The sequence below is a fragment of the Haliotis rufescens genome, unplaced genomic scaffold (assembly GCF_023055435.1).
Source record: "Haliotis rufescens isolate VD_foot unplaced genomic scaffold, xgHalRufe1.0.p SCAF_20, whole genome shotgun sequence".
Lineage (NCBI taxonomy): Eukaryota > Metazoa > Mollusca > Gastropoda > Lepetellida > Haliotidae > Haliotis > Haliotis rufescens.
This window is the reverse complement of record NW_025963891.1, coordinates 14,754,496-14,774,317: the sequence shown is the minus strand read 5'-3', so window position 1 is coordinate 14,774,317 and position 19,822 is coordinate 14,754,496. Positions and strand designations below refer to the sequence as shown.

The window sequence follows — 19,822 nt, the reverse complement described above, 5'->3', positions numbered from 1 at the left end:
GCATTGGTGACCATTTTAGTCACAACTTTGAGGCCTGGAAGACAAATAATATACCAAGACATTGAGCCTGAGTGACCGATCCAAGTTGGTTGCCTCTTACAACAAGACATAGAGTGCTCAGGACCTATCCTGACCCGGGTTCCAACTGGGTAAGCTGCTTTGTAAAGTGTTTCAGTCATAACACCACTTTGTAAAGTATTTCAGTTATAACACACATAAAGTATTTGCGTTATAACACACTTTGTAAAGTTTTTCAGATATAGTACCATTTTGTAAAGTATTTTAGTTATAACACCACTTTGTTAAGTTTTTCAGATATAGTACCATTTTGTAAAGTATTTTAGTTATAACACACTTTGTAAAGTTTTTCAGATATAGCACCACTTTGTAAAGTAATTTAGTTATAACACCACTTTGTAAAGGTTTTTTTAGCATAACATCACATTGTAAAGTATCTTAGTTATAACACCACTTTGTAAAGTTTTTTTAGCATAACATCACATTGTAAAGTATCTTAGTTATAACACCACTTTGAAAAGTATTTCAGTTATAACACCACTTTGTAAAGTATTTCAGTTATAACACTGCTTTGTAAAGTATTTCAGTTATAACACCACTTTGTAAAGTATTTCGGCTATAACACCACTTTGTAAAGTATTTCAGGTTAAAGTGGGAGGAGACAAAAGTGATGAAGCAGGAACAAGACGTTTGGTCAAAACCATTAGCATGGGCTTGGGCCTAATAACTAAGAACAACAATAAGGACAGAACTTCAATATTCACACCCACTATCAGCAGATTCTGTTATAGGGATATAAAAGCAACTTCCAGCACCATAGAACTCATGGCTAGAACAGCATGAAAATGTCCACCTCTTCTGTGAAACCCATGAGCACAAGTATGGTGCTGACAGACTTAGGAAAATCATTGGATTGTTGGGTTGGGACGAGTCCAGATTTACAACACGGTTACCCTAAAAACTTGGGTACAAAACATCCAATTAGTAATTGTTTTCCTAGAGCCCTGACAAGATCTATTTAGAGACACGTATAAAATGATCTCATTATGCATACACTGAAGTTACTCAAACATGTAAGAGTCAGAAGGACTGACTGAGTTGGGTTTAACGCCGCTTTTAACAGTATTCCAGTTATATCACATTATGTCAGCCTAATGTGGGAGGAAAGCCCGAAGTGATGCAGGTCTCAGACGTTTACCACTTCGGTGAAACCCACGAGCACGGGTATGGTGCTGACAAAAAAAGTCAGAAGGAATGCGTGCATTGTCAGAAAGAACATTAATAACCTGTGTGTAACCATGGAGTTGTATTGTTATTGTCATTAAACAATATATCTCATCATTAACCATGAGTACTGTGGGTACCTGGGTCCTACTCTGGACCCACCCGACCCGAGTATCCAAGTTACCCATCTCAGCCCTACTGGACTGAATCTTGGATTTGACCCAGCACCAGCACAGCATCTTACCTTTCACCAATGCCCATGCTTCCACATACCCTTAAAGGGACACTGCTTGACTGCCAAAGGGAAAACTTACCACACGTGTTTGACTTCCTGTCTACAATTTTAATGTGTGATGTTTCTTTGACCAGTCTTTCCCCTGTTCTGTCCACGTGGTCTGTTATATCATCAATTAGTTCTGCAAGTTAAAACAGACATAATTATATTTCAAAATACATTCAAATTCCCTTTTAACCTCTTTGCAGAATGAAAATCTAAAAAAGCAATATGCTATCCTTAAACATACTCTAAGCAATTCAAACAATTTTATCAGTAAGATCAATGCAGCTATTTTTACTAATGGCCAAACATCTTTTCTGAAAATGAGAATAACAAATCCAAACTTAAGTCCCTAACGGTAATCACACTTAATGAAACGGCAACAGTCTTTTCAAACTGGAATCCAATCCATAAAAGCTGAGTCAATATGTGACATTCATCAATCACACACTGGCATCTAGTACTGTCACCATCAGCTCTGTAATGAAGCACAACGTCCAAACACTGGCTTTATTGAAGCCCTGATTAAAAAACACTCAGCATCTATGTCATGCAGTCAACAGTTTCCACATCAATGTGTTCATTTCATGCAATTTCATATATTTCGCATTTATAGCTGTGGAAGCGAGTGGCGGAGTATTTGCCTATTACATGCAGAGGCTTGTCCACGGACGTTAATTTCAAGTGGACAATAGTCACTATACTGTATTGATAGAACCGGAACAGCTGACAGGAGCTCTACGTCAGAACAAGCGGATCACAAAATGAGGTATATAATGGAATCGACCTGTGAAGATCTGGGTAAGAATAGGACTGCGCTTGTTGTAAGAGGCGACTAACAGGATCGGGTGGTCAGGTTCGCTGACTTGGTTGACGCATGTCATCGTATCCCAATTGCGTGGATCGATGCTCATGATGTCAATCACTGGATTGTCTGGTCCAGACTTGATTATTTACAGTCCGCTGTCATATAGCTGGGATATTGCTGAGTGCAGCGTTAAACAACAAACACACAACCAACCAATTATAACAATTATTATTAAATAATACATACAACCGCCTAACATGGAGGGATAGTCTGTATTTAATTGTAATAATAGTACATTTGTATTACGCTTTTTCCATGCTAAATGTCATACTCAAGGTGCACCTTAATCACCTGGTCAATGGATCAGTGTGCACTCGATTTTCTTGAGGAGTATACAACCCAAGCTACCTGTGAGGCTCTAAAAGGTTACATTACCTCATCCTACCAGTAACCCATTCACTGCTGGGTTAACAGAGACATATTTCAAACAAAATAGTGAGTGAGTGAGTATGGTTTTACGCCGCTTTTAGCAATATTCCAGCAATATCACAGCGGGGACACCAGAAATGGGCTGCACACATTGTACCCATGTTGGGAATCGAACCCGGGTCTTCGGCGTGACGAGCAAACGCTTTAACCACTAGGCTACCCGACCGCCCGTTCAAACAAAATAACTTAAGGGGACACATATATGCTAAACTTGCTTTTGCATAAAATACATATTATGTGATTGACTTATTATCCACAGGTATAACCGCAAGTGTTAGGAAAAAAAATAATCTTGGTTCTCAGGCACCGCCCGCATCATCATAAATTCTGACACACATTTCGTTTTTATTTCCATTTAAAAAAAATTGAAAAAAATCCTAATACTTAAAAACAATACAATCCAATATAGCACACAGTTACTTCCCTTTACATGCGCACTGCTTTACTGCACATCTTGTGTTATCAGCGTTAGAAATTGGCACTAGTCCTGTAGTCCTTGCCAAGCTGCCCAAAAGTAAAGGTATCATAAGGACTAGTAAAAATTTGCCATTTTTAAGGGTTTTGCTATATGTTATTATAAGGACTAGTGGTTCAAACCTGTTAGTTTCTACCGCTGTGTTATGGTCATGGCGGCAATAGGAGTTTGTATGCTTGTTTATGTAGGGATCTTTACCAGGTTGATGGTACACAACTGTTTATTTGGTTACATACTAGTTTGAACAAGCAAAAGAAAAAGAAATCACCGACCACTAGCACCATATTTTGAAAAGTCATTGCCTGAGAACCAATTCTTTTATTTTTTTAGCCTAATACACAGTTGGTCACCGTCATAACTGTTTGATCAACCTTTGTGAACAAGCAAAAAAACCAGAAACCACCACCCGCCCGCACTATATTTTCCAAAGTCATTGCCTGAGAACCAATTCTTTTATTCTTATAAGCCTCACATCTGAACTAACGAATGAAGGAGCTGCAGTGCTGGAACTGGAAGTGACTGATCACCTTCCACGGCCTGATGATCGCCCAGTATACAGTGAGGGCAGTCTACAAGACAAGAGTCCAGTGATGTCTGTTTGTTGTCTGGCCGTGACAGTAGGTCAAAACTACCATTTAATTACAGAGACTGAGGGGCACTTTTCAGACATACAGCTTCAGATGAGTGATTTATTATAGTTGGAAGCTCTTTAGGCCTTTTATGCTTTGTGTCTAAGTGTGAGTGTGTGTGCCCTGAACATAACCAGGGAGTGGTTTCAGGTGTGTTTCAATGAGTGAGCGTGGTATTAACACCGTCCTTAGCAATAGTCCATGTAGGGACTTGAACCTGGACCTTCAGCCAGATAACTTAAAGCTTTCACCGCTGGACTATACCTCCTCCTCCTCCCCCCTCCCTCCTTCCCCATACTCTTTTCCATTTCCAGTCGTTATCAGGGTGCCGTTGTACAGATCGATCTTAGCGCTAAGGTGATCATAACTCCCATACCTTAACATAGACTTACGACAGTCGTAGCACTAAGGTTGTTTTGTACAACAGCACGCAGAGCTGTAGCTACTGAACAACACAGTTATAGCAGCTCGTAAAATCAGGCCCTCAGAACAATCAAAACACCGTATTCGACGTAATAAGCGCCCCGCTCATATATATTTACTAATATATTGGCTAGTGAACAATCGCAATTAGCACCCCTTCCGATTGATCAATGTACACAAGACTTATTTATTCATGTATGATACGCACCCTTAATTATGGGCAATTAAATTCACAAAATTTATCTATCGTGTATAACACGCACATATTCTTCCTTTATATCATTTCAGGCTGTCAGCATAAATCACAAAATTTACAATCTTTCAACTCTGTTTTTTATCTCCCCTATTTCTAATTTTGAGAGCGCCTGGGCGCTTATTACGTCGAATACGGTATATTGAGTTTGGTGTTTGAGGCCACAGAGTTCCAATATCAGACAATAATGCTGATAACAATTCTGTTGCGACTATAGTCACATTGCTGTAAACAATATCTGGAGTTAATGGAGGAAACAATGTTCCCCTGTATTTTCAATACCTACCATTCTGATTATCCACTTCGTTGCCAATATCAACAGCCATCATCTTCTGTCGTGCTATTACACTGGACAAAGCCTCCAACCCCTGGTCTTGTTCTACAATGAGAAAATTGTGCCAAAATTGATTTTCTGTCAACTGGATGACCAGCAGTCGTTATCGTCAAATCTCGAACATTCATCATAAATTTCGGAATTGCTCTGACCTTCTCAACACGATACTTCCTTCTCACAAATATTGACGGAATTACCAATAAATGGGCATTCTGACCGGGCAATAAAAGTCAATGGTAAATCTTCATCTCCACGTCAGGCATGAAATTGAAATATTCCCCCGAGTATTTCAAAGTGATGGAGTTCTTGCCTGAGTCTATTTCCCTTCAATCGAGAGTTCATCAATTTAATCTATGATTGTGATTCGCCCCTTCTAGTCGTCAATAACGGTGATTGAAAGTTTTGTGCGACACTCATCAATGTCCGTATCGACACAACCATCCCCATAACGAGGGACTTAGACAGTATACATCACACATAAGATGACGACTAGGACCTCTTAATCATAGCAGGAGGAAGGTAATAATGGCGGGAGAATACAGAGACGTGCAAGTCCAGACACAGGACAGTCTGACTGACTAGCAGTACAACCAGACAGGGAGCTCCTGTCTTCCAGGTTCATCTCCTTTCAAGAAGCATTGGGAGTTGATAAAAGATATGAGAAATAGAGTGATAACGTTTTAGGCACCGACCACTTTATCTCCTGCGGGGCTGAGATAATTTTACCTCACTTTTGTACGAAACAAATAAATTTCCAGATGAAAGCATGGAATCTTAATGTATTGTAATCAATGTAATAAGATCCTCGGGCATTTAACCAAGTCACATGCCACAGCTCATACTCTGGTGTTGTGGTGATGGAGGTTGGGAGAATGTAAGGTCCGGAGGCTAATTATGATGATTACAGTGTATTAAGAGCTGTATCTTCTAATGCACCTTGTCCCCTTGTCACAAAGTGATCACAGCTAAAATAAATGTGAAAATAAAAAAGTGATCATTGCGATATGCCTGTTGAAATTCACATAGCTTGTTTTACACACAATAGTAATGGTCATACAACTTCCAAAACAGGTTGGCAAAAACACTGCCTGTATAAAAAATGTAAAAAAGCTTGCTTTGAAAATTAATTCAACTTGTGATTCCTTGTTTATTCTGTGTACTGTTTGTTTGTTTGTTTGTATGGTGTTTAACGCCGCACTCAGAAATATTCCAGCTATATGACAGCGGTCTAAATAATCGAGTCTTCACCAGACAATCCAGTGATTGACATTATGAGCATCGATCCACGCAATTGGGATACGATGACATGCATCAACCAATTCAGCGAGCCTGACCACCTGATCCCATTAGTCGCCTTTTACGACAAGCATGGGTTGCTGAAGACCTATTACAACCCAGATCTTCACAGGTATGTGTATGTGGTAACAATACAACTGAGTCACGGAGTTATGTCCCTTCTGTAAATGGAGAAAGCAGATGTTTTGACAAATGAAGTCCCGACTATTGAGTTTCAGGTGAGTGTGTGCAGTTGACAATTTACAACCTTGCAAGACTTGTTTCATACTGTTACATGTGCAGTGCGGTCAACTACTCTTTGCTTTCAACATGGCCGTTCTGCTTCTCGTGCATGCCAGTCGAGTCACGGTGGAAACCAATGATGTAAAGAAGCTTTATAACTTTATTCAAAAAGGTTCAGTGATGAAAGATAGAAAAAATGATCATAACAAGAAAACAGCATTATCACTATCACTATCCCGTCATGGGGCACATAAGAATTTTGTTTGTTCAAATGGTAGTAAATGTAACCTATAGTAAAAGAGTCCTATAAAGCCTTAAGAACAGATAGGCACAAGTCATCAGAAAAAATATTAAATGTGAAATTAATACACACAAAAGGCCCCTTCTCTGAAAAAAATAATGAATGGCGCAAATTCTTGAACTTAGTCTTGATAAGTATCTCTCAGATAAGCTAACTTCAGTAGTATTTGAGAAAACTTGTCCCCATTATGCACTGTGTAAAATAACATGGGTCAAGGACCGTAACTGGGAATGCTCAAAATCTAAAATTATGTAGCATGGGAAGTAACTAAGTTGCACTAAGTTGAAAAGCACAGAGCAAGGGCCATAACTCTGTAAAAACTGAATTACCGACACCAATTTTAAAACCTCATTTAAGATCAAGACCAATTATACCAGTGTGTAAAATTTCATTTCTCTAACTTAAATAGGTTTTGCAAAGATTCGTCCACTCTGAGAAGCGGTTGGATGGACAGACGGACAGACGACCTCCGTTCCTATATCCCCCATCCCACTTCATGGCTGGGGATAATAAACTTTAAAACCACGTCGTAGTCTCCTTGGTTGTTCAACTCACATCTCCAAAACCAAGAAGGAGCCAAAATATTGAGTGAGTGTAACTGGTTTTATGCCGCTTTTAGCAATATTCAAGTACCATCAAGGAGTGGAACACTACGGCTTAACAAGGTAGAGAATGAAATCAGTATCATGTAAACAATCAGGCACTTGAACCACTTGACTACCTGGTTGCCTCTGGAACCTAGACATAAGCGTGGTCTCTGCAGGTTACACGCCCCTGCTTCCAATATTCACGCCTCCCATTACATTACACAGTAAACTAGACGTTTGGTATGGAGTGGTACTTGCTGTAGCTGAGGTCAATCAATCAGAGGTGGTTCCTTGTGATCATGGTGATATAACACGCGAGTGTCATAATGATATCATTATGGAAAATGAACCAAGATCTGTTGGCACTGAACTGACTGACTTTGTGGTGTAGTTGATAAGAGTGTCTGCCTGGACAGTGGTAGTAATCGGCACTAGTCTTATAGTCCTTGCCAAACTGCCCAATAGTGAAGGTATCATAAGAGCGATAGAAATTTGCCATTTTCAAGGGTTTTGCTATATGTTATGATCATAAGGACTAGTGGACTAAAAATGTTAGTTTCTAGCACTGCTGGAGAGCGAAAGGTAGGTGGTTCATCCCTAACCGCATCCTACCAAAAGGCACTGCTTCTATCCCTATGACAGCAATGAAGAGGAGAACGATGGCAACCCAGTAATCTGTGTTCCCTGAGGTCAACATTAAGGGTATAAAAAAGGAATGGTCTTGGAGTCAGAATACGCATCTGAGTGCAGTATGTACCGGCATATGTTAAAATTGTGGCATCTCCATGGGATTGTACTATTAAACCAGCATTTGTTCGGACAAGTACAAGCAGCCCCAAACACGTGTGCAAGCATGTCCTTATGTAAGCGCGATAATTTTGAACCCTACATTAAACCCCGTTCCATCTCACATCACCTTGTCAGCACTATATCCATATTGACGATTTTAACCTAACAGAGCTCAAGATAAGCTGCGTATATGCGTAACATACACATTAAATAAACTGAAACACGCAGACAAATCAAATCCTAGCATATCCATAGAAATATCGAAATAGTGCTATTGAAATAAAATTAATGCGTATAATACAACTAGTAGATAAAGCAATTGCACATGTTACAACTGTTAGATAAAATGATTGTGTATCAGCCGATCACCAAATTCACTTACCGACAGTGACATTCAGTAAAGATTCTGAGACAAACATACTGATAGATGCCAATTGAAAAGCACATCATACCTAGTCAATGTACATGTTGTATCATTAAATAGTCGCTGATTGGTAATTAAAACAATTGCGCATTTCTAACAATGCTAGGTTTTGTAAACCAAAAATGGCTTCCCGGAGAGAGAGAGAGAGAGAGAGAGAGAGAGAGAGAGAGGGAGAGAGAGAGAGAGTGAGAGAGAGAGGCAAAAGCAGACGTAGACGGGTATACAACTTTTCACATAGTTTTAAATGATTAACAGGGATTGTTACAAAACAGGTTTTAAGTTTAATACCCAAATTCCAAGAAACGAGTGGGTAAAAACAATGTGAATACCCTCTAAAACTTCTGGATACCCAATCAAATTAAACCCCTGGGTACAATACCCAAATAGCCAAAAGCTTATCTGAAGTTCTGACCTAAGTTGCATATGTCTGACCTGCTTCAGTTGCCATGCCTCCCACACGCCATGATAAAACTGAAATACTGTTTAAACCACACTACTCATTTTGCAGGGTGTCCTCATACCAAGCTTTGATTACAGCAGATGGCTTGGATAAGCTTGCAGCACTTGCATTAATATAAATAAATTTCCATCATCTTGCAGCCTTTTTTTTCAAATGACCCATCACCTTATCATAAAGCATCGGACAGGTAATTACAACAGTTATTTATAGTGCATGTAATGTATGTAGAATCAAAGCAGACTTGGATTGATGTTCACAATTCTGTTTCCATATCATCAATTATATGTCCATGCAGGCACCATTAATGTTTGTTACATGGAGGTTATCCTTGCATCTTCAGAAAGCTACCACTACATGCAGCGTTTTCCTAACAACTAAGCCTCACTGCCTAAATATTATTTTCCACACAACTGCCTCAATGCCTAAATATTATTTTCCACACAACTGCTCACCTCTAATAATATCCTGTTGCTGAGCCTGAATTTCATTATTAGCAACCCCTCGGAAGTTGTCTGGATCCTCGTTCATCCCCCAGGGGTCACTGGAAGCAAATGTGTCCGTTCCACGATTTCCTAACAGTGATTGCCTGAAATAAAGGCAAAATCCATTACATTTCCAATTCCCTGAAAACATGTTGAATATCATTATTTTTCTGGATCTCATTAATACTAGCCTGATAAAAGAATAAACCACCTTCGGTGTGAGGACAGCATCTCAGTACTACTACAGCTTCCAGCTTCAGTTTTACTCCAGTAATAAATTAAACACGTTGATTTTATGGCTCCTTGATTTCAAGCATGGCTTCACAGATGTTTTATCCAGATAAAGTTAAACCCTCTGAGACAGTGGTGAAGCCATGATGATACCAAATTCAAACTTAAAACATTAAAACTCAGTAACCAGGGTATATATTTCAATGTAACAATAATGCAACTAGTTATAGAATATATATTGCAATAAGTGAAAAGAATGCCTGTAAAAACATCAAAACACATCAGACCACACACATCCTTGTTCTAATGATAGTACTTGGATGTAACCTGGGTTGGCTAAGTGGCATTTTAACTATTGCAACAGCAAAAACAATAGTTCAAAATAGCAACAAATTACTATTGCAATTACTGGAAGATGTCCACTATTACCAAGGCTGAGTATATTGCGGAGAAGTTGTGGAGGGGAAGTTGTGGGGTTGTGTGTACTGCCTGGGAAGTTGCGAGGTTGAGCAAATTCTAGAGAAGTTGTGGGGAAGAACATTTTTATATTTTATTTATTTAAAGGAATAGATAGGTGGGTGACTTTTGTGGGTATTTTGATTTTGATATTTTGATGAAATCCTTGTCACAATGCAGATCTTTTTCATATGCATAACTGATCCCGTACAGTATCCCCCAATGCTCTGAAAGATGTAATCATTTTCTGATACTCGCGCATGTGCAAATTTAGTGATTTCAAAAGCTGACCGGGCAGTTGACGTTGCTGCATTGTTGATCCCCTGTTCATGCTGCTTCTGCTGTTCATGAAGTCACAAACTGATATAACTCAGCAGGACAATACATCTAGTTCAGTCATGTTTTTTTGTAATTTGGACATCATGTTTGTTTCACAGACCCTGCTGTATTCTGGGGTTCTGCAGTCAGGGAATATCCTGCAGAAAAGCCCACTCGGTGCAGAAAATTACATTTTGTGCAGAACACTCATGCAGAATTTTGCATTCATCTGCATCAGAATTTGTCAAATAAACTGCAAAATTTTAACTGGTTTTAAACATGTAAACAGATGTTTATGTTGTTTTGTAGTGAAGTTGACCTTTGTAATATTGCTTAATGAAAGTGCATGTCTCAACATTTACACTAGTGATGTCCTGTTTCCTTTCAATAAGCTATTCTAGCCATGGATAAGTTTTAATTCATGAAAACTAAGCTTAAAAGTTTGCAGAATTGCGGGCAGAATAATCACAATATTGGTCACAGAATTTACAAAGATTGACCTCAGAATGTTTATAACGTTTACTTTTGGCTGCTGAATACAGACTGGTATGAAGTCACTATTATATACACATATAGAGAAGTATGTACATTAAGAAGTGATTTCCGATGTGTACCACTTAATGACAAAACTGACAATGAGTCAAGTGTTACGACAGTGTCTGTATTCTTATCACGACATGATCCACATGATGTCCAAACTTTATACTCTAATCCTCAACCAGACAAATTGTGCATCTCGAGTCATGGACTTATGACATCACATGTGATGCGTTCATGAGCATCAGTTCATGAAGGTTTGTTTGTGCATCAAACCAATCAAATGTCCCCTGAATATGAGTAAGTCTTCAAATATTAACCAACATGTATGGTATTCACATTTCTTTTGGCAGTGAGTATGTAATGATAATACAGAATTATGCATAGCTGACCCCATCTTCCATTCATGCCCGTGAAGATTCCGGGGTAGAATTGGTCTTCAGCAACCCATGCTTGCCATAAAAGGCGACTATGCTTGTCGTAAAAGGCAACTAACAGGATCGGGTGGTCAGGCTTGGTCAGACTTGGTTGATACATGTCATCGATCCCAATTGCGCGGATCGATGCTCATGATGTCAATCACTGGATTGTCTGGTCCAGACTCGATTATTTACAGACCGCCGTCATATAGCTGAAATATTGCTGAGTGCGGCGTTAAACAACAAACAAACAAACAAACAAACATTCATTGACATATAATCATAACTTCTTGTAGCATGGTGATCACTACCTTCAATTATTAACCACACCCTCCAATAGTCTGGACGAACTCCAAATACTAAATTCATTTTCCAATCCCACTTGTTGCCTTCCGGTTTCTCCCTTACTGTAGCCCCACACTTGCCCTCCTCTCAAACCTCAGTTACCGGTAATTAAACAGAACAATGAGATATTTCATGAGCTAAGAATTTGAGGATGGGAGTTCCAGTCAGGAGTCGTATTCCAGTGACCATGGCTGACACAGACTCTACCACGTGTGTATTTCACCAATCTGTGCAGACAACTACCCTAATAATACTGTCCCTGGATAGCTTCTCCAAGTGACTACTTCAGAATGTAACTCTACTCTTTAGGGCATTATCATTTCCAGAAGCCAGAGGTCTGCCATTAAGTGCCGAATGAGGTTTGGTTGTTTTGTTGTTTGACGTATTCAGCAATATTCCAGCTATATGACAGCAGTCTGTAAATATTGGAGTCTTGACCAGACAATCCAGTGATTGATATCATGAGCATCGATCTAGGCAATTGGGATATGATGACATGCATCAACCAAGTCAGCGAGCCTGACCACCCAATCCTGTTAGTCGCCTCTTACAAGAAGCATAGTCGCCTTTTATGGCAAGCATGGGTTGCTAAAGACCTATTCTGTGGCCGTGGGACCCCTGTCTATCACACTGTGGCCGAGTGACCCCTGTCTATCACACTGTGGCCGAGTGACCCCTGTCTATCACACTGTGGCCGAGTGACCCCTGTCTATCACACTGTGGCCATGGGAGCCCTATACATCACACTGTGGTCGAGTGACCCCTGTCTACCACACTGTGGCCTGGGAGCCCTATACATCACACTGTGGTCGAGTGACCCCTGTCTACCACACTGTGGCCTGGGAGCCCTATACATCACACTGTGGTTGAGTGACCCCTGTCTACCACACTGTGGCCTGGGAGCCCTATACATCACACTGTGGTCGAGTGACCCCTGTCTACCACACTGTGGCCTGGGAGCCCTATACATCACACTGTGGTCGAGTGACCCGTCTACCACACTGTGGCCTGGGAGCCCTATACATCACACTGTGGTCGAGTGACCCCTGTCTACCACACTGTGGCCTGGGAGCCCTATACATCACACTGTGGTCGAGTGACCCCTGTCTACCACACTGTGGCCTGGGAGCCCTATACATCACACTGTGGTCGAGTGACCCCTGTCTACCACACTGTGGCCTGGGAGCCCTATACATCACACTGTGGTTGAGTGACCCCTGTCTACCACACTGTGGCCTGGGAGCCCTATACATCACACTGTGGTCGAGTGACCCCTGTCTACCACACTGTGGCCTGGGACCCCTATACATCACACTGTGGTTGAGTGACCCCTGTCTACCACACTGTGGCCTGGGACCCCTATGTATCACACTGTGGCCGTGGGACCCCTGTTTATCACACTGTGGTCGAGTGACCCGTCTACCACACTGAGGCCTGGGACCCCTGTCTATCACACTGTGGCCGAGTGACCCCAGTCTACTACACTGTGGCTGTGGGACCCCTGTCTACCACACTGTGGCCGAGTGACCCCTGTCTAGCACACTGTGGCCTGGGACCCCTATGTATCACACTGTGGCCGACTGACCCCTGTCTACCTAACTGTGGCTGTGGGACCCCTGTCTATCACACTGTGGCCTGGGGCCCCTGTCTATCACACTGTGGCCGAGTGACGCCTGTCTACCACACTGTGGCTGTGGGACCCCTGTCTATCACACTGTGGCCTGGGACCCCTATGTATCACACTGTGGCCGAGTGACCCCTGTCTATCACACTGTGGCCATGGGACCTATCAGTGTTCCAGCTCTCCCCCTACAATTCCCTGTATCAGGATAATCAGCACCTCTACATTTCCTCCCCACAAGGCACCCCGGCTCCAGAGGCATCCCTACACATTCCTACACTCCAAGCAATTAGTGATCAAGACCTATGTTTGTCCAAGGAATCAGTTTCTTACACTGTCTTGTTGATTCTCTCCTTGGAGAAAATTGTCGCGCATAGATACTATAGCCATCGGCTCTCTTCAAACAGAGAAGGGAGATATTTGCGTGAGCTGGTATGGGGGGGAGCAGATGAGGATGCGGGGTCTCTTACTGACCACCTTAACAGGTGTTAATTCCGTGGAGGACTAAAGAATCATTTTCCGTCCTTTGTGGCAGTGGCAAGGAGTGTATTTATATGATAGGGCTGGGCTTGTACTAACAAAATACTTAAACGTTAGTCAGACCTGTCGAGGAGCTACAAGTAGAGCTCTACCCCAACAGTGTGATATTCTCATCGCAAGACCCTTATTGGTGTTCATTCATAACGACAATGGAGAGACTGAGAAGGAGAGGAATTCAATTACCTGTCTGCTTATCAAATACAAGATATATATATCCATCCTCTTAGACTCATAACTGCTCTAGGTTGACCAAACAGAAGTGAACTTCTTACATCTAATGCAATCAGGAAACAAAACCGACTGACAGATCACCCACGAAGTGTGCCCATCAATGTGGTAATGCCATGAACAACTTCAGAAAAAGAAAATCCGGCACGATCTTTGCCGTCGACCACCTTCCGAGGGGATGTTGTAAATATGATATGACATGTTGTAAATATAAGCCTCCGAGAAACAATATAAGGGAAATAGCAGATGTGCTGGCTAGCCGAATCTGGTGGAGATTTATTGTATTGTTACCAATCCCTCTATTGATCAAACAACAACTTGAGGATCGTGGAGATCAGAGTGCCAAGTCATAAATGAGGAGAACAAATACGACCGTGATAAGTAAACAGCTATCTCAACACTGCCAGTGTCTGCCACAAATTAACATGTACAAGTATGTGCAGAATTTAACATATGTTTTCACTCAGGAAATATTCTCCATGAATTGATTCATGGAAAGTAAAAAATAAATACCCCCCCCAGTGAATACCCTCATTCCGGAAGACCCTCCTCGATAACGTTCTTGTTAACAGCGTTTCATTGTGAATGAGAATCCATACTGTGCCATGACTACAAATAATTTGGTAGACAATATATGGCAATGATAGATGATAGAGAATTGGGACTTGGGAGTGTGGTTCAAAGGACATGTTACAACAGCACAAAATGAAAGTACCAGTATTAAATGATACGAGAAGAGTCTCTGTGAGTCACTTCATTCTATTTCCTCAAACTCTCCTTAAGCTTCTGACTTGTAACAGTACACTTAGGTAGCCTTTTATTACTTGTTGGTTTACCGATTTTCAAAATAAATCAGTTCGCTGGGGAGAGATAAAGAAATAAAAAATAATCTGACAGTTGGTTTATGGAATTTCCCCCAAAATAATCAGTTTGGTAGGTACAAGACACAACACATTCATTCTCTCTGTACGGCTTGTTACTTTCAATAGCAATTTAATCAACAAAGTGTGAGAAATGCAAGTTTTGATGGCAAAGTTATTTCGTTACTGCATTGCAAGATTCTAGGAAATATTTGTTATTCTGGTTTTTTCTTTATTTGAGTTGATGGGGATAAGATATTCTTAAAAACTTATTATTATTTTTATTTTTTTTCCATTTTCTCAATATTTGTAAACCAACTAAAGAAAAAGCCTTCGTCTTTACAATACACATCACAACATGTACAATAAACAATACAATACGTAGAAAGTTTGATCCTATAAACCACATGCCACAATCAAGGTGATGTCTACAGTCTCAATGCCAAATGAAATAGTAAATTTGACTTTTCTTGTCAGAAACAAATTTACATTCAAGTTTCCTAATATACGACAGAAATGTGTCCCTGCTCTGAAGAGTGTAACATAATTATGGTTTTGCAAAAACAAAGTACCCTATCACAGCACAGTATACAGTTATGGCCCCATACTTCATTTAGATTTCAGGGTGGGTGAGTTGGGAATCTGATTTTCTTCAGCATCAATGCACGATTGACAAGCTACAAAGCACTTTCCAGCTAACCAGAGCAAGTTGGCTTAATGTTATCTGTACCTTGGGAGAGAGCAGAATGTCAAGCTTTTCAGGACATTTTCTGAAAAGCTATCACCATTGATAGGACCCGTGAAGATCTGGGGTAGAATAGGTCTTCAGCAACCCATGCTTGCCGTCAAAGGCGACTATGCTTGTTGTAAGAGGCCACCCATCACATGACTGAGTGAGAACGTGGGAAACCCCCTGAGAGTGAAAGCTCATTCTACATCCATGCCTTGAAGACACCACCATCTGAGCAACTACCATTTGCCCCAATGTCAACATACAGAAACTTATATGCAGCGTCAACTATTGCGAGAAGTATGATAGAGTAGAAACCCTTACAGTTATAATAGAAAGATCCTGAATTTTGTGGACATTTAATAGCTACATGTTTTCCATCTATTGCACCAAGAGAGTTATGAAAGTTCCATCTCGTTGAAAACTCATCAGCCACCTCCTTCCAAGCCTCTGGGGTTTTTGGTGTCGGCATGACCTCTTCCGTGTACTCTTGTGCAATAGCCTCACATGTTTCGTAGACAATCGTAGAGATGGTATTAGCAGCCACTCTAAAACCATATTGAAGTGATCGGTAGGAGTCTCCAGTGGCCATATAACGCAGTGTTACAGCTAGGCGAAGCCCAGGCTCTAGGGCTTTTCTCCAGAAGGTGTCCTTTTTTTCAATACGAGGACCAACGCGTTCTACTTGTTCCATGAAATCTCCAGAGTGACACGCAAGAAGTTTGTAAATGTATTCACATCTTCACGATACAGTTCTTGCATTAGGTGTTCATACTGCCCATACAGAGGTCTCCTCAACAACCATGGTCGAACCCAGAATCTCTTCCAGTTCCTCATTCTGCAACACCTACGCTGCCTCCTACCCCTCACCATCAAAGCCATAGCTACCAGAAGTACTTCCTCCTCCAAAGCTGCTTCTTGCGGGTCTTGTTCGTTGTTGAACTGACACAGAAATGCTGTTGCAATGCAGCTTATATACTACATGACCCACGTGACCAACATAAACAAAAATATGTTGTATGAAGGTCTTGCTCAGTCGTATGGAGATCGTATTTATTTTTGTAGTCGTATGGACATCGTAATGATACGGGTTTAATTGTATGGCGATCGTGTTGATTCGTGTTAAGTCGTATGGGCATCGTATGACAGTTGTGTTTGGTCGTATGACAGTCGTATTGGGGTCGTGTTAATTCGTGTTGTATCGTATGAATATCTTATGACGGTCGTATGAGTGTCGTGTTCAGTCGTATGAGGGTCGTATGAGGGTCATTTTTGGTCGTATGAGGGTCATGTTTGGTTAAGAAAATTGCATAAACCACAAGGTCGAGCACGAATCAACACGATTTTTCAACTTTTCTTATATCGTGTTCGCAATTTCTTAAATCGTGTATGTGAGATGGGGGCTTTACACTACAAGTCACTAATGTTGGCATTCCTTTCTGACTGTGCACTCATTCCTTCTGACTTTTATATATTTGATTAAAGATAAAGCTTCAGTCACCTTCAGTGTATACATGATCAGATCGTTTTATAGTGTAGGGGAGTGTATCTTAACACTTTTTGCAATAACTCTGTTCAAACAATTCTCAACTGGACATTTTGTACCCATGTCTTGAGACCTACAGTGGGTACCCAGGAAGGGTCGGGTAATAGGGGATGGTACCCGGGTAGTAAATTTCGATAGCCCTACTCCAAGCCTACTACACCCAGCCTATTTAGTCACACTTACAACAAGCACAACATACTGAGGACCAGTTCTGTCTGGGGAGCCCCGCAGGTCAGGTCAAGCAAGCCATCAAGTGTGTTTGAGGAGTTTCACTTGCACTGAATACACACATAAACTTGTACAATGAATTTTACACTGGCAGAACACCATGCGCTGTGATTATGATGACATATCAAGGAACATAACACCAGCAATTTAACACCAGCAACATCACACCAGCAACATCACATCAGCAACATCACATCAGCAACATAACACCAGCAACATAACTCCAGCAACATCACACCAGCAACTTCACACCAGCAACATAACTCCACCAACATCACACCAGCAACATCACACCAGCAACATAACACCAGCAACATCACACCAGCAACATACCACCAGCATCATCACACCAGCAACATAACACCAGCAACATCACACCAGCAACATCACACCAGCAACACCACACCAGCAACACCACACCAGCAACATCACACCAGCAACATCACACCAGCAACATCACACCAGCAACACCACACCAGCAACATCACACCAGCAATGCCACACCAGCAACACCACACCAGCAACATCACACCAGCAACATACCACCAGCATCATCACACCAGCAACATAACACCAGCAACATTACTCCAGCAACATCACACCAGCAACATCACACCAGCAACATAACACCAGCAACATAACACCAGCAACATAACACCAGCAACATTACTCCAGCAACATCACACCAGCAACATCACACCAGCAACACCACACCAGCAACACCACACCAGCAACATAACACCAGCAACATCACACCAGCAACATCACACCAGCAACACCACACCAGCAACATCACACCAGCAACGCCACACCAGCAACACCACACCAGCAACATCACACCAGCAACATACCACCAGCATCATCACACCAGCAACATAACACCAGCAACACAACACCAGCAACATTACTCCAGCAACATCACACCAGCAACATCACACAGCAACATCACACCAGCAACACCACACCAACAACATCACACCAGCAACACCCCACCAGCAACATACAACCAGCAACATACCACCAGCAACATACCACCAGCAACATACCACCAGCAACACCAGCAACATACCACCAGCAACATCACACCAGCAACATAAGGCTACAATGTGTAAATGTTGGTGGTAACATTTGAAAAACTGTGGCCTAAAAATAAATGACCCAAGGTCAGGCAAACCAGTGGTGGACAACGTGATGAGGGTCCACACTTTCTATCCCCTGTCTATCACACTGCAGCTGTGGGACCCCTACGATACCTTGTTTATTCAGTGTACTGTTTGTTCGTTGTTTAACGCCGCACTCAGAAATATTCCAGCTATATGACGGCTAGGGCTGGGACGATACACCAACTGTGCGATCCGATACGTATCACGATACCTTCTTCACGATCCAATATGTATCACAATACTTGTAAGTGCTCTTATCTGTGGTGTGTAAGCCATCTTTTTCATTGACAGGATAGTCAAATACCTGACACACTGACGATTTAAAGTTGGCGGTGTCATGTATGACGCAACAGATGAAAATATTTCCTTTTCCACTACTAATTTTTACTGCTAATTAGTGTCTGGTGTAACAGCCATTAAAGCAAACATTTAAGGTCTAAATCGGTATGTTGTACTTAGTGTGAAACAAGGATCGATACTTGTATCGGGAAGTAAGATATTGCGATCCACCAATGTATCGGTGTATCGTCCCACCACTAATGACGGCGGTCTGTAAATAATCAAGACTGGACCAGAAAGTCCAGAGATTGACATCATGAGCATCAATCCACACAACTGGGATACGATGACATGCATCAACAAAGTCAGCAAGCCTGACCACTCGATCCCATTGGTCGCCTCTCACAACAAGCATGGTTGCCTTTTACGGCAAATATGGGTTGCTGAAGATCTATTCTACCCCGGATCTTCACGGGTCTGTAGACCTATGACAAGATCTAATACATAAGTGTGGCAAAATGAATGCAAAAGCACAATTTTCAAGCATCAAGAGAGAAATACGTCTAATGTTTTCACGATATGTCTGTACTGTCTTTACCTATACACCCTAAGAACGTCAGCCCAGGACAAAGACCCGCTCATATTAGAAAAACTTGGTGAAAAACTCAATATCAGCAAGTCGTAACATTCCAGCTATATCACTGATGTAAACATAATAGTGTTTGGGTTAGGAAGATTTTTGATTGACAGCAAAGTCATGATTTCACACAATCAAGCAGGTCACAAATCTTATACACATCTATAGCTGGTTATTACAACATAGGCTGGTG

The 19,822-nt window shown here is 41.4% G+C and overlaps 1 protein-coding gene across 1 annotated transcript in view; it reads right to left on the bottom strand.

The window, feature by feature from the left end:
• LOC124132246 (syntaxin-8-like) overlaps positions 1–19,822 on the bottom strand; it is a 63,805-nt gene that overhangs the window by 20,617 nt on the left and 23,366 nt on the right. Inside the window, exons 5-7 of the mRNA XM_046496080.2 lie at positions 9,462–9,595; positions 4,883–4,975; positions 1,557–1,658 (exon numbers count right to left, since the gene is read on the bottom strand). Coding sequence (XP_046352036.1) covers positions 1,557–1,658; positions 4,883–4,975; positions 9,462–9,595 — 329 coding nt within the window. The remainder of the gene's footprint in view (positions 1–1,556; positions 1,659–4,882; positions 4,976–9,461; positions 9,596–19,822) is intronic.